The sequence below is a fragment of the Colletotrichum gloeosporioides genome, assembly GCF_011800055.1.
Source record: "Colletotrichum gloeosporioides strain Lc1 chromosome Unknown consensus_37, whole genome shotgun sequence".
Lineage (NCBI taxonomy): Eukaryota > Fungi > Ascomycota > Sordariomycetes > Glomerellales > Glomerellaceae > Colletotrichum > Colletotrichum gloeosporioides.
Window position 1 is genome coordinate 526,463 of NW_025544682.1, and position 13,819 is coordinate 540,281.

The 13,819-nt window shown below is 54.1% G+C and overlaps 4 protein-coding genes across 4 annotated transcripts; 2 read left to right on the top strand and 2 right to left on the bottom strand.

The window, feature by feature from the left end:
- Positions 1-1,285: 1,285 nt before the first annotated feature.
- Positions 1,286-2,197, top strand: GCG54_00004459 (uncharacterized protein; the record flags this gene model as incomplete). Its single annotated transcript, XM_045404508.1, has 2 exons — positions 1,286-1,450; positions 1,508-2,197. 2 exons carry the CDS (start codon positions 1,286-1,288, stop codon positions 2,195-2,197), a joined length of 855 nt encoding a protein of 284 aa, XP_045265292.1.
- A 1,483-nt stretch (positions 2,198-3,680) lies between these two features.
- On the bottom strand, positions 3,681-6,467 carry GCG54_00004460 (uncharacterized protein; the record flags this gene model as incomplete). Its single annotated transcript, XM_045404509.1, has 2 exons — positions 3,681-6,153; positions 6,247-6,467. The coding sequence occupies 2 exons, from the start codon at positions 6,465-6,467 to the stop codon at positions 3,681-3,683; spliced, it is 2,694 nt and encodes an 897-aa protein (XP_045265293.1).
- A 993-nt stretch (positions 6,468-7,460) lies between these two features.
- Positions 7,461-8,777, bottom strand: GCG54_00004461 (Vacuolar protease A; the record flags this gene model as incomplete). The annotated part of the gene is made up of 3 exons (XM_045404510.1): positions 7,461-8,407; positions 8,464-8,617; positions 8,679-8,777. The coding sequence occupies 3 exons, from the start codon at positions 8,775-8,777 to the stop codon at positions 7,461-7,463; spliced, it is 1,200 nt and encodes a 399-aa protein (XP_045265294.1).
- Positions 8,778-11,123: 2,346 nt separating this feature from the next.
- On the top strand, positions 11,124-12,702 carry GCG54_00004462 (Serine hydroxymethyltransferase cytosolic; the record flags this gene model as incomplete). Its single annotated transcript, XM_045404511.1, has 3 exons — positions 11,124-11,171; positions 11,231-11,646; positions 11,712-12,702. The coding sequence occupies 3 exons, from the start codon at positions 11,124-11,126 to the stop codon at positions 12,700-12,702; spliced, it is 1,455 nt and encodes a 484-aa protein (XP_045265295.1).
- Positions 12,703-13,819: the final 1,117 nt, after the last annotated feature.

The following is a 13,819-nucleotide window of genomic DNA, read 5'->3' on the forward strand; positions in this document are numbered from 1 at the left end:
TGATGCTCATGCCGATCGAATCGTATTCAAGAACGAAATTGTTTCTGTAATGGCCATCTTTGGCAGGCGGATTGACTCGTGCCGGGCAGTTGGGGTAGAGGTCTCGCAGCGAGACGAAGGATGCGTATTTTCCGGAGTACATCAATCTCAACACCGCTTCCCAGGTAGCGGCAGATCAGAAGAGGCAAAGTTCTCCGCCTTTCTTCATGAGGTTAGCAGCTGTTTCTGGGTATCAGCTTGGAGGGCAAATTACACTGTCTCTCTCGTTCTTCAGAGCTTCGCATTGTCCAGAGACGGTGTCTTGGGGACAAGTTAAAGTGCGACCCTGGCAGTCCAGATTAGATCGGATCCTTGCTCGGCGTATAGTAGATTAAAGCAATCTTGTTGGGTTTCGGAGTCTTCCATCATGGAGCTGTCAGAGGGGTCCTGGATTGCTCCAGATTTCTGGGCTCGCGAGGTGTTGAATGAATGAAGTGGATGAGAGAAGAGGTGGATCGGTGAGAGGTTGCTGTTCTGAAAGTGTCAGGAGCAAAGTCGTCTCCATACGAAGGTGCCAGATGCCTTTCCTAAGCTCCTGGTTTATTCACAACCTGGAAAGTGAAGTGGGACGTGCTGGCAAAGTGAAGGATGGCGGAGCTTCATTATGTCTGTTGACTGGGACGACGACGACGACGACCGACGACGGCAACAACAAAACAGAAAGAAAGAATACGCCAGCTTCTGCTTATGAGCAATCATAGTTCGTTATCGTCGTAAATATCATAATTATTTACCTCAGAGATGCCTCTCAAGGAAGACCCAAGTTGCAAATGTCACCACCCTCCTTCCTTTTTCAATTTTCCATCGCACTTACTTGCCTCCCATAGTCGTTCCAAAAGTTTCGAGACCAGAGTGAATTTGAGAAAGGCCCTAGCCTGTAAAACTTCTCTTTATCCCCAGTAAAATCTCACCTCGTCGACTCTCCTTTCTACCGTCCCAGTAACCTCTCCCTCAACCTGTCCACATTTTTCTTCTCTGCGATCTTCCACCATTATTTTCTGTCTTCTCACTTTCGGATTCTCCAACAGATTTCTGTCTTTCATCGTTCAACAAGGTTGCTGGCAACCTCCACCTAGCCTAGTGTCTCAAGATTATCGATTCCAACCTTCTACGCGGATTTAATCAGTATACGATCAGTTGCTGGCGACCCAAATACCGACTCAACTTCAAGAGCAGATTCGTCGCCTCAAAATTGCTTGCAAGCTTTTCTATCTCAAAACTATCATCACATCAATACAGCATCAAGATGGGCCGCCTCGACTTGTCTTCTCTTCTCAACACCGGCATGTATGCTGACATCCACCTTGTGTGCACTGGCAAAAAGGGAAACAAGCAAACCTTCAAGATTCACCGTTCAATTGTCTTCTCCCAGTGCCAGAAGCTCAAGGAGCTCGTTCTCAAGTCGTCAACTGTAAGTCATTTCCCGACCCTTTTAACCGCGTATCCAAAACTAACACTGAGTCTACAGCTTCGTAATGAATTCTTCGGGGTCGACGTCGTCGATTTGCCGCTGGAACCGGAGATCTTCGAAGGCGTCCTTGCCTTTTTGTATTCCGGAGAGTACCAGGTCCGATACCAGGCTGCGGAGACGCGGGCAGAAGATGGGGAGGAGGAAGTATGGGACAACACTCCGCACTCTCTGTTCTACTCCACCCGAATCTGCGGAATGGCCCAACAATTCGACATCATCGATCTCTTCTCAGAGTCTGCAGCCGGTCTCTGTGCCGCTATGCGTAACGCTCTCTTTCACGTCGATTTGCCTGCTGTTCTCGATGAGCTTTATGCGACCCTAGGAACGAGCCCCTACTTCACCCTTCATCTGGCATCAATCCCTCATATGGTGGCTCATAAAATGAAGCGGTTCAAAATCGTCAGGACGCATCTTCGCCGGGTCCTCTTCAAGCAACCCGTCTTGGCTGCCGACATCCTCGACGCAACCACGGAGGCCCTGGAAGAGTCAGAGATGAGGCTGAGGAGAGCAGCTGACAGGCTTCAGGAAATGGCACGACCTGTTGAAGCTGTACAAAACATCGAAGAAGGCGAGGCGGATCAGGGTGTTGAGCACGATGAGCAACGCCGTTCTCGCCGTCGTCGCCGAGATGATGATGATTTGGACCTGGAGCAAGAAAGAAATGCGAGGAGACGCCGGCTGATGTAGACTGGTTAGATTTGTAAAGCGGGGAACGTTGCGAAATAGGTAATGATGCTGGGCTGGCCCTGGATAATGAATTGAGGAATAGACGGACAGCTATGGTATCTTTTGCGAACAGGCTTGCATCTTATGGTCTCAGCAATGGCGAAATAGACTGCCTGGAGAATTCATACTTCTCTCCTATTGCTCGTTCTCGTCTCGACATTTGTCATCCCGTTTGCAGTCTTGATATTGGCTGATTCCCACGACTAGTAAACACTGTTTTTCTTGGCGTCATTTTTGATTCTTTACAAAAAAGAAGTGTCGCAAGCGCGCAGCCAGTGACCTCGACTCAACGAAGCAGGTCAAGCACGCAGGTCGCGAACGACTATCTCATTGATGCAAGGCTATAAGCGTACTATTCGACTCAGCCACTTGGCCTATAGCACTTCCTGCGACGAGCCTTTACCGCTGGCCCTTGCAAGCCGAAACTTTGCAGCTATTTCCACCTCCGTATTAGCGCAACCGTTGACAGCTCGCCCCCCATTGTTTCTGCTGCCTTCTTCAACGGTCTTCAACATCAGCCGAACGTTGTCTTAAATCCAGCCTGTTCCGGCTGACAGGCAACGTGCAAGCAATCAAAAAGTTCATCCGTGACGGGTTCGGACGACTTTGACAGGGGCCCCGCAGATAAAGGCTTGCTTCCTTTGCAACGTGCCGCCACACAGAGACGTGACACCAGAGCATGTGTCAAAGATGATACCTAGAAGATTTTACTGCCATTGTTTCTGATTAGGATGCAAGTACTTAGGCTACCTTCAAACTCTATACACTTGAGCCAAGACTCGCCTTCCTCCGTGAACCATGAACCGTTTCCCCATCCACACCCCCTCCCTCGCCGTGGATAAGACTGAAAAAGTAAAAGAAGAGAGAAAAGGGGCCCTCTGCAGACCAGCGAAAACGTAATTGTCTGCACTGGTTATTCCAACACAAAGACGCCCTCTGGCGATCATCTATGCGTCGCAACTCTCCATCGAAATTCTCTAATAACACAAGGCCAGAACGCCGTAAATGGGTCAAACTTGCAGTGGCTCGATTTGAGCGTCTCAACAGTCTGAATCCCTTGTTTGTCCGTCCATCGTCAATTGGGCCGCCCCCTGGAAACTCGATGCAACGCCTCGTTGCCACCTGCAAAACAGAGCCCCCTCACCAACTCCGAAAGGACATCGCTTCCTCAATAATCAGACACCGAAGAACTAAAGTGGTTGAACGCCAAGACCTAGGGCCCTGAAACAGCTCCTGCCGCGTTTCCTCGGTACCCATTTAGGGGCGAGTAAGGCGTTGGCATGGGCACGGAAGATATCTTTGGCCGTAAGGCTTGAGCTGCAGAACGTTGTTCTGCCATGAGACGCGACAACGATATTGTTGGCAGTGGGCCGGCTTGCTAGACCTGCTCTCTCTGCTGCTGTTGAGCCTGCGCCAACGACATTGATGGCAGCGGACCGGCTTGCTAAACCTGTTTTCTCTGCTGCTGTTGAGGTATGACGGGTATGGGCACAGGTGTCACTTTATGGGGTATGGGAGGCGTTCCGTTTCTGCCGGCACTGCCAACGGGGCTTTGTGGCTTGGGCGTTTCGCCCGCAGCTACGCGTGCCTCGTGACCGCCTGCGATCATCTTGTTGCCAAACGCATTGCTCGTTTGCTGCGCCGCGGCCCTGAACCTGGCTTGTTCGGCCGCCATGCGCTTCCGGTCGGCTTCGTAAACAGCCATATTGTAACCCGTCATGGCATTCATGCCAGCGTTTGGTGTGTGCTGCGACTGGTGGCTACCGTTCGGATACTGTTGACGGTTGATGGGCGTGCCAGGCATGTTCTGCTGAGGAGTCGAACCATAGTGCCGTTGCTGCTGGTGCGTAGTCGGAGACTGATACTGGCCGGCCGGCACCTGCGGCGACATGCGCGGTTGCATATTGTTCGCTCCGTTGGGATAGTAGCCGCCGTAATTTGGCTGCGGAGTGCTAGGCGGCTGATGGTGCTGCTGCTGGTACGGCTGCTGATAGGGTTGCTGGAAACGAGCGTTGGGCGTGCCATGCGTTGGTGTTCCAGCATATCCAGGGTACTGTGGGGGCCTCTGCTGTGATCCGTATTGAACACCCTGGTGACCATAGGGGGTTTGCGTCTTTCCGACATGCTGTGCGTAGTTGGTGTATCCGTTTGTTGGGCGATATCCACCAGGTTGGCCAGGGCGCGGCGTCTGGTGCGGAGGCAAGTGGTGGGGAGTGCCACCTGGACGAGGAACTTGCTGCTGGGGCATCGGCGGCTGCTGACCGGCACGGTAGTAGTTGGTCGTTGCAACAGAAGGGGTCCGGGACGGGGTGCCGTACTGGTTCGCCCCGTATTGATTGTACGGGGTCGACGCGCTCGGCGTGCGATGAGGGGCAGGCCGATTTTGAGGAGCTGCAGCCGCCACACTCTGCTGTTGACGCATACGGGCTTGAGTTGCCGCATCGTCTTCCATGACACCCTTGTACTGGTCTGTGCGAACCTCGAGCTTCGTGCTGGTGAGCAGTTGCTCCAACTGGTCGCCGTTGAGCTTGGCTACAGCGTAAGGGGGAAGGCTGTTGACGATGAGACTCAACTGGGCCTTGAGCGTCTCGTATGTCGCAGTCTCCTCCTCCGTTGGAGTTGAGACAGCACCATGAGATAGCAGATCGCCATTGACCGGGTCACCTGCGTAGCGGTTTTGCGATGGGAGCAGAGTAAGGTTGCGGATGCGCTGGTAGGAGAGGAGAGTCTCAATCATGTCAGTGACGTCGTCGAGAAGAGCATCAACCTCCTTGTCGGCGGGATCCTTCTCCATGGGCTTCGACACCACGTCGTTCATGTCTTTCAATGCAGGGTCCACAAGCCACTCATCCCACTTCTCGATCGCCTCATTCACAAACTCTTCGTCGACTTCCTTCTCGGCCGCTTGTTGAATTGGCTTCTCAATGTCATCCTCATCTTCAAACTCGCGCAGCTCAGACTCAATGAGCTTGTTGAAATTCCGTTGGCCGGTCAATTGCCAATGCAGGCGGCCGGCGTGGGTCGAAGGTATGACCGACGTGGAATCATCTCTGCATGGGGCAAAGCTGGAAAATGCACTGCGGAATAGTGACTCCATTTCATTGACTTCGACTTCGGTGCTCGATGGTCTGCGGCCTGCCAAGCTCTGCGCACGCTCACGCTGTCTTGTCTTGCTCTTCGACGACGGGGTCGCGTTGGTGTAGTCCAGAAAATAGCCGACTGACACTTTCTTGCTCGAATAGGAATCGTTGAAGTACTTGGACTTGCCAGCTGGCTCAGGGTGGTAAAAGCCCAGAATATTGCCCTTAACCATCTGCTTGGGTTGTTTGGGAGGTTGCAGCGACGGCAGCGGACGACTAGATGAGAACAATTCTCCGAGTGTGGCGGTCCGCTCACTTGATCGCGATGGGACAACATAGGATGTCGACACAGCCGGAGGGAGGTTCAAGGGAGATGCCTTGACGCCAGACTTCTCCGCACCAGACGTCTTCTTGGGCAGACTCGAGAAGAGTTGCTTGGCATGGGGAGCCTGACCAAAGACTGTCAAGACCGCATAGCCAGAGAGAGGGTCAACTTCGGCCTTGACGTCAGGGGCATTCGCGGCTGTACGCGGGTACGATATCTCTCGGCGAAGAAGGTCCATAGCCTTCTCTCGGAACTTCTTGGTTTGCACCAAGGCAGCGCCATCGGTCTTCTCCTTGCCCTTTTCTGACCCGGTCGATTGCAGTTCTCTGAGCTGATCCTTGACGGCATCAATGAGGTCGGACGCCAGCTCGTCCAAGTGATTGTAGGAGTCGTTGGAGACCTTGTCGGCGATGGTGCTCGTGTGGTCGGCGGACTTTTGGCGCTTCGCATCGGGCTGCTCTGCATCAGCTTCAGGAAGCGGACGCTTCAGAATTGAGGGTTTTGCATCAAAACTAGGGTCAATACGTTAGTACGACACGGTTTTCGAGGCGGCGTTGGGGCATGGACGCGCCGCAAAAGGCGCATGCATGTGAGTGCAGCCCTACCTGGTCAAGACAGTGAAGTAGTTGCGAATGGCATCTTTCTGGCTCTCCTGCGGGACCTGTGCGGTTTCGCCATCGACATCCATCTTTTCGGCTCCATCGCCATTGGCTTCCTCATCATCGTCGCGCTTCCTCTTCACAGGGACGACAGGCTGGGGCTGGGGGGACTCAGCATGGTCCGGTCCAGGGATGCCGTTCGCCTGGACCGAATCCGGCTGCGCCATTGCGAAGCTTGATGAGTCGAAATCTTAGTGAGTGATGGTTGTCGTCGCGATGCGAGGGCTCGTTGGCAGCTCGTTAGGTCGATGTTGCGCGGGACGACGGGGGTGGCAGGTCGCCCAGTGGAGGGCGGGATTGTCGCGACGCGCGAGGTTCGTCGGTCGGTCGGTCGGTTGGTGGAACTCCAAAACCTTTTTTTTCGTCAAGCGTCGAAGGACTAGGCGTTTGGGGGAATCTTTTCATCCAAGAACACAATCAAGGGCAAACAAATGGAACCGGAGATGAACGGAGGTCCATCGACGTTGCCGCTTCTCGATTTTTTTTTTGGCCTTGCAAGTGCTCCTGGAGCAATTTCCTGTAGCGTATGTTGGGAGGCTGTACTCAGAAGGCTGTTGTCTTGATGCCACTGCTGCGAAAAAGACTAAGATTGACGCTAGTCCCACTTCGGCCGGATACAGTGGGTCTCTTCACGTGATGGACCACCCCCCCCCCTCCTCCAGAGATGCTGCAGGGAGAGATGCGTCCTGGCCTGCGCGTGCCTTGGCTGGAGAGGTACCTCGGACGCATAGAGCTTCATTCACGGCAAAGCAGATTGGGGACTGTCGACCTTCATGTCAAGCGTTAAGCTCAAGGTTTTCGATTACGCATGGCGACATCTGTTCTTTTGGTTCGATGCCCAGTGTCCCCATAAGGCACCCTATCCTACAGTGGACCCTTCTTGTACTTATACGGAGCAACGAATTATGGGCAGACATGGGTGCCCTTTCTGGGATCGCCAGGTGCCCGCTAAGTACCTTTGCGTTGCCAGACCATGCATAGCTGTGATCAGCTGTGGCAAACAGACATCACGGCAATAATGTGAATTCACGCAAAGATGCAACTATTGGTATTCGCACACTGGTGTCCAGACTAGTACCTAGGTAGATAAATTACAGCCACCACCCGAATCCCTCCATTTGCCAACAAGTTGATAAGAAAAGTGTTGTGTGTGCAGGCGTTTATTTCTTCGCCTTGGCCAGACCAACGGCGTTCTTGCCGAGGTCGTAAACAGAGTACCAGCGACGCAGGAAGGCATCTCCAAGGATAACGAGGGGGCCGACCGGCTCGGGGAAGTCCATGCCCTGGAAGGTGGAAATGCAGCTACCAGAGACCTCCAGGATGTAGTCGTAGGCGGAGATGCTGAAGTTGTAGCCAGCAAGGGTGAAGGTAATGTCAGGGAGTTCAGCGCGCTTGTCGCACTCAACCGAGTATTGGCCATTGAAGCCCTTCTTAGCACCAATCTCCTTGTTGAGCAGCTCAGCAAGAGCAGAGGGGAGAACGTTCAGGGAAGTTCCGGTGTCGAGGATGGCACCGTGGCCCTCGAGGTCGGCAGTCTCGTCGCCAAGGGTGATGGCATCGAGGTCAACCTCCCAGTAAGCCTTGCGGCGGAGAGGGATGTAGGTGATCTTGCCCTCGTAGTGAGACTCATCAACACCTCCAAAGACAGCCTCGCTCTCATCACCCTCATCGTTGGTGTCGCCGAGGTAGAAGGCGAAGACGGGCTCATCGATGGCCTTCTGGTTGACCATCTGGTAAAAGGGAGGAACGATCTTGTTCACGGAGATGGTGTCGTAACCAAGACCGAGGATGCCGTCGAAGCGGCCAAAGGCAAAGGCCAGACCAGGCTCGCTGGTAGCCTCGGCGAAGTCCTGCTTCTTGATCTTGATGTCGCCGATGGAAACGTCATCCTGGGACACAAAGCCGGTCAAGCTGCCAGAGCCGTAATGGATCTCGAACTCGGAGCCGTTGGACTTGTAGGTGGAGGAAGACGACGAGTCGTACTTGGAGTGCAGGTAGCAGGCGATGCTGCCGCACTGCTGAGAAGGAACCCACAGGTTGGAGCTGCCGGTGTCAAGGACAACCTTGAATGACTGAGGGGGAGTGCCGATGGAGATCTCAGAGAAGTCTGCAAAAAATACATTAGGCACAATGATCGAGGGTGGTTCCGCCAAGGGGACATACACTGAGCGTTCATGAAGTTGCTCACAGGCACCGGGTGTTCACCGTTGCTCTTGATGGGCTTCTGGTTGAACATGGCATCGGCGTGGTTCTGGGGGCGAGCGCCCATGTACTTCTGGCCGAGAGAGCGGACCTGGTGCTCGATGGGGACGGCGTTCTACGTTTGTATCAGGTCAGCGGAGGGTTTCGGGGAGATGCGCGACGATGGGCTGACATACCAGCTGCTCCGAGATGGGCACCTTCTTGAGCTTCAGCTTGTGGACATCGGCCTGGGCGGCGCCCAATAGGACCGCCGCGGTGAGGAGAGTGCTCTTCATCGTGATCGAAGACCTCGATTACCCGGCGTTTGTTAGTTTGGCGCCTGCGTCTTGGTGATGTTGATGCTGGGGGAGTGATGGGTTGGAACGGGATGGGGATGATGAGGTGTTGACGGGGGGAAAGAGGCGGAAGCTGGGGCGGATGAAGTACCTATTAAGTACGCAGCACCGTACCGGGTTGAAGTAGCATGGGGGGAGTCCCAGTGTCAAGCGTGACCTGCCCAACCTGCCTCCGCTAATGACGTCCCGAAGGTACCTTATCACTGCGCGACGTGCCACACCTGCCTATCAAAACCCGGGGTTTTATGGAGCCCCCAGCAACCAGCAGGAACGGAAGCTCCCAGGCACGCAACCCCGACCGCCCGAGACAGAGCTCCTCCCAGCTCTCACACACTCGGTGACACTCACACTTGACCTTCACAGGCCTATGAGGCACCCAGGACGGAGCTTGCGTGTCTGATCGCGTGTCCCTGCAGATTCTCTTTGGCTGCCGCCGTTTCGCGTCACCTGCATCTGCCTTCTTCGATAAGATAAAGCGATCTCCATGCATTGCATCAAATAAGCAGACCTGGGGGAAGCTCTCATCACGCAACGGGGTGGATTGATGAGATAAGAATTGAGATGAGTACCTTCCTACCTTACCTACCCAGCATGTCACTCGCTCTGCCCACCTCAGCTGTTCTCAACTTCAGGTAGGTAGGTAGATACCTTACCTAGGTACCTAGCAATACCTACCTAGTAGGTCGGAGCTTGCCAAAGATGAGCAGGCGGTGCCATAGCTCGAAGCCAGACACCTGGCCAACTAACACACAGTACTTTTGCTGGCCTACTTCCTCTGCTCAGCTGCTATGTACCTGCCTGCCCCAAGCTGATACCGACAATGCTGGGACACCCGGATGAGCCTGTTCGCGTTGCGTGGAAGCTATGGTGCCTGGCCGGACGATGGCAAAACGCCCTTGGCGCCTTGGTACCTGAGGCCAACAGCACCACGGCTGCAGGTCGCATGTCTCGGAGCTCGGTCCTGAAGTGGGTGCGATGGATGGCCGGATAGGTGAGTCAGCATACAAGAAGCCCGACTGCGCCAAGGTAGGTACTGTTCAGATTCAACCAAGAGGCCTCAGCCAGTTCTGGACTGTGGCATCTTTGAATCATCATGGCGCCAGCAGCGCTTCCTTCGCATGCCAAACAGTGTGGGAGGTTGGCAGTCTGTCTGCCAGCCACAACTTTGTGCTCATACGTACCTCGATAGAAAATTAGAGATTGAGGCTAGGAGGTTATGTTGCATTGACTTTTTCTGCCGATTACTGGTAAGGTACAGAGTAGCTGCTGTTGTGTAGCAACCATAGGTAGGCGAGCAGAGGACCCTCTGAGTTGGGCCTATCAGGGCTCTGCCTGGAATGAGCTCTTCGGCTTGTCAACGTCTGACTTGCGCATCGCCGACATCGCACGCATCATCGTCTCAGGTCAGTAGTGCTCTAGGCCTCCTGGTCTGATTTTGAAGAGCGTGGTAATCTGTAAGCATGGAACAACACTCACCCAATCTCTACAAACTATGATTGATTCATGTTGGTGCTTATTTCTTGAGGCCCACCAACGCTCATGATGCTTCATTCGATTGATTCGTTGACAGAGATAAACCGGCTGTTCTTCGATATAATTGATACGCACGTCTTTCCTATCAAGTGTGTCACAACTGCTTGCCACAACCGAAGCTCTTGCCATTCCGTTGCCACGCCTCGTCCAGAGCATCCGGCTGAGCCGATAATTCACGGTGGCTGGGGAGAGCAATCGTGAGACGACTCACGAGAAGTAAGAGCGAAACGGACGAAACCCCTCGTTTCTCAATGGTCGAAATGGGTCCTCGTTTCTCATTGACTCGCGGTACTGTTCCAGAATCGGAGTCATGCTGCCCCGCCACTAAAGCGAGTTCAGGGATACGCGCTATTGCCTTAGCGTCTCCAGCGGCTGTTCTGTCCCGCTGCTGGAACTCACTTTAGGTACTGCCCTGCCCGTGTCACTCAAGCCAAAGGCGTGTTCAGCGACCCTGACCGCTGAGGGGGGCAAGCGCCACAACTTTTTTCTGCGCTGCCGCCAACTCGACCCCGCCAATCACACCCCGCCATACCCCACCGCTTCCATCGAGTATGCGGCCATTCACATTTTGCTCCTCCGATGCTCTCCCAAATTTTTTTCAAGCTTTAACCCTCCCTTCCCAACCTTGCTGGCTTCTCTGTCTCTTCCTCTCCCTCTCTTCCTTTCTACATCAACCTCTTCACTGCCATTGCTTGCGTGAACCAGTCTCCTCTTCACCTTTCCCAAGCATCTTCCGCCACACCACAAATCACAATGGCTGCCAATGGCTCTACCTATTCCCTTCCCGTCTCCCACAAGGAGGTCAGTTTGCTCTACCCCGCCGCGTCGCGCAAGGACTGTTGATTCTGACTCACTACCAGATGTTGGAGAAGTCTCTGATCGACTCCGACCCTGAGGTCGCCGAGATCATGAAGGAGGAGATTCAGCGCCAGCGCGAGTCCATCATCCTTATTGCCTCTGAGAACGTCACTTCCCGTGCCGTCTTCGACGCTCTCGGCTCTCCCATGTCCAACAAGTACTCCGAGGGCTACCCCGGCGCCAGGTATTACGGCGGCAACCAGCACATTGACCAGATCGAGAACCTCTGCCAGAAGCGTGCCCTCCACGCCTTCAACCTCGACCCTGCCAAGTGGGGTGTGAACGTCCAGTGCTTGTCCGGCTCACCCGCCAACCTCCAGGTCTACCAGGCCATTATGCCCGTTCACGGCCGCCTCATGGGTCTTGACCTTCCCCACGGAGGCCACTTGTCCCACGGCTACCAGACTCCCCAGCGCAAGTGAGTGGCTTCGCCCGCCGTCTCGGATATACTAGTCCAGCAAACTAACGAAAGGCCTCCTCCAGGATCTCTGCCGTCTCGACCTACTTCGAGACAATGCCCTACCGAGTCGACCTCGAGACCGGCATCATTGACTACGACACGCTCGAGAAGAACGCCATCCTCTTCCGCCCCAAGGTTCTCGTTGCTGGTACCTCTGCCTACTGCCGCCTGATCGACTACGCTCGCATGCGCAAGATCGCCGACTCCGTTGGTGCCTACCTTGTCGTTGACATGGCTCACATCTCCGGTCTCATTGCCGCCGGCGTCATCCCATCCCCCTTCGAGTACGCTGATATCGTCACCACTACCACCCACAAATCCCTCCGTGGCCCTCGTGGTGCCATGATCTTCTTCCGCAAGGGCGTCCGCTCCGTCGACGCCAAGACCGGCAAGGAGACCCTCTACGACCTCGAGAACCCCATCAACTTCTCCGTCTTCCCCGGTCACCAGGGCGGTCCCCACAACCACACCATCACTGCTCTCACTGTTGCCCTGAAGCAGGCTGCCAGCCCCGACTTCAAGGCCTACCAGCAAAAGGTTGTTGACAACGCCAAGGCCCTGGAGAACAAGTTCAAGGCCCTCGGCCACAAGCTCGTTGCCGACGGCACCGACTCGCACATGGTCCTCCTCGACCTCCGTCAGCACAGCCTTGACGGTGCTCGCGTTGAGGCTGTTCTTGAGCAGATCAACATTGCCTGCAACAAGAACTCCATTCCCGGCGACAAGTCCGCGCTTACCCCCTGCGGTATCCGTATCGGCACTCCCGCCATGACCTCTCGTGGCTTTGGCGAGGCCGATTTCGAGCGCGTCGGTACCTACATCGACGAGTCCATCAAGATCTGCAAGGAGGTCCAGGCTTCTCTCCCTAAGGAGGCCAACAAGCTCAAGGACTTCAAGGCCCAGGTTGCCAGCGGCAACGTTGCCAAGATCAACGACCTCCGCAAGGAGATCGCCGCCTGGAGCTCTGGCTTCCCCCTCCCTGTTGAGGGCTGGCGTGTCGACGCTGGCATCTAAACGATGCTCAGCGACGTGTAGGATTACGCCGCTCATTCTAGGGAGTGGCGTCTTGGATCAAGGGAGGATTGGATTGATACCACATTGGGCATACGTGTCCAGTTCAACAGACATGGTTCACAAGGGATAAAAGAAGCGCGGGGCGACTCGTGCATGACATTTAACATGGCTCATGAAAGGGAAGGTGTTTTCAACACTAGATGCATTTTCTTCAGGCGTTTCAAACCTTTTGTTAAAGCGGAAAACAAAATACCGGGAGGGTAAACCAAAATCTATGGGGGCGGGAGTTGGTGCGGCGTTCTCAACTTCGGCCTTTTATTTTAGGTAGAGACTGCTTCAACGCAGTCCAAGCATCAATGGTATCAACTCGTTGACTTGCAGATGTTTGTTCAATTTTACGATATCATTGAGACCCGGCGTTTATTCGATGAGGCGTTCACAAAAGATGATGTTGTGTCTGTGTTCAAAGACGACATAATTCAAATAGCGCGAATCGTTCTGCTGGTAACCTTGTAATAGCATTCTTCTTACCTGTGAGAACAAGGCATTGTCTACCTCACGCCCCTTGAGTGCCTCATCGTCGAATGGGTGCATGCTTGCATACAATATGGCTGATCTCAGAACAAGGACTGCTTTAGTAATAGACGCTGTATATAATTCGTGGCATTCCCTGAGACCAGTAGAATATTCCAATCAGCATCAACAACTTAAACACACCAACCTGTAATTTCTATCCTACGTACCCTCTATCACTCACCCTCGACAACATACCTACAGCAACCTTCATCAGACGCGTCAGCTACTTTGACAATTCTATCGCTGCCAGTAAGGATCCAATACACATTCTAGCTAACGAGCACAGTTCTTGCAATGACAACAATTGCCAAAATGGTGGCGGCCAAGGTAACATTCCTTCTTTCCATCCTCGCGCTGGCCGCCGAGATCCCCTTGGCGCAGTCCCACTGCCTACCCCCCTTTCCTAATAATACAAACAGCTCGAACACGACCCATCAGGTCCTTAGGCCCAGTAAAGCTCCCCTTCCAGTCACAATCAGCGGAACCGAGTCAAACGACCCCAACATCGACGGAATTCATATGGTTCCTAGCGAAAGATTGT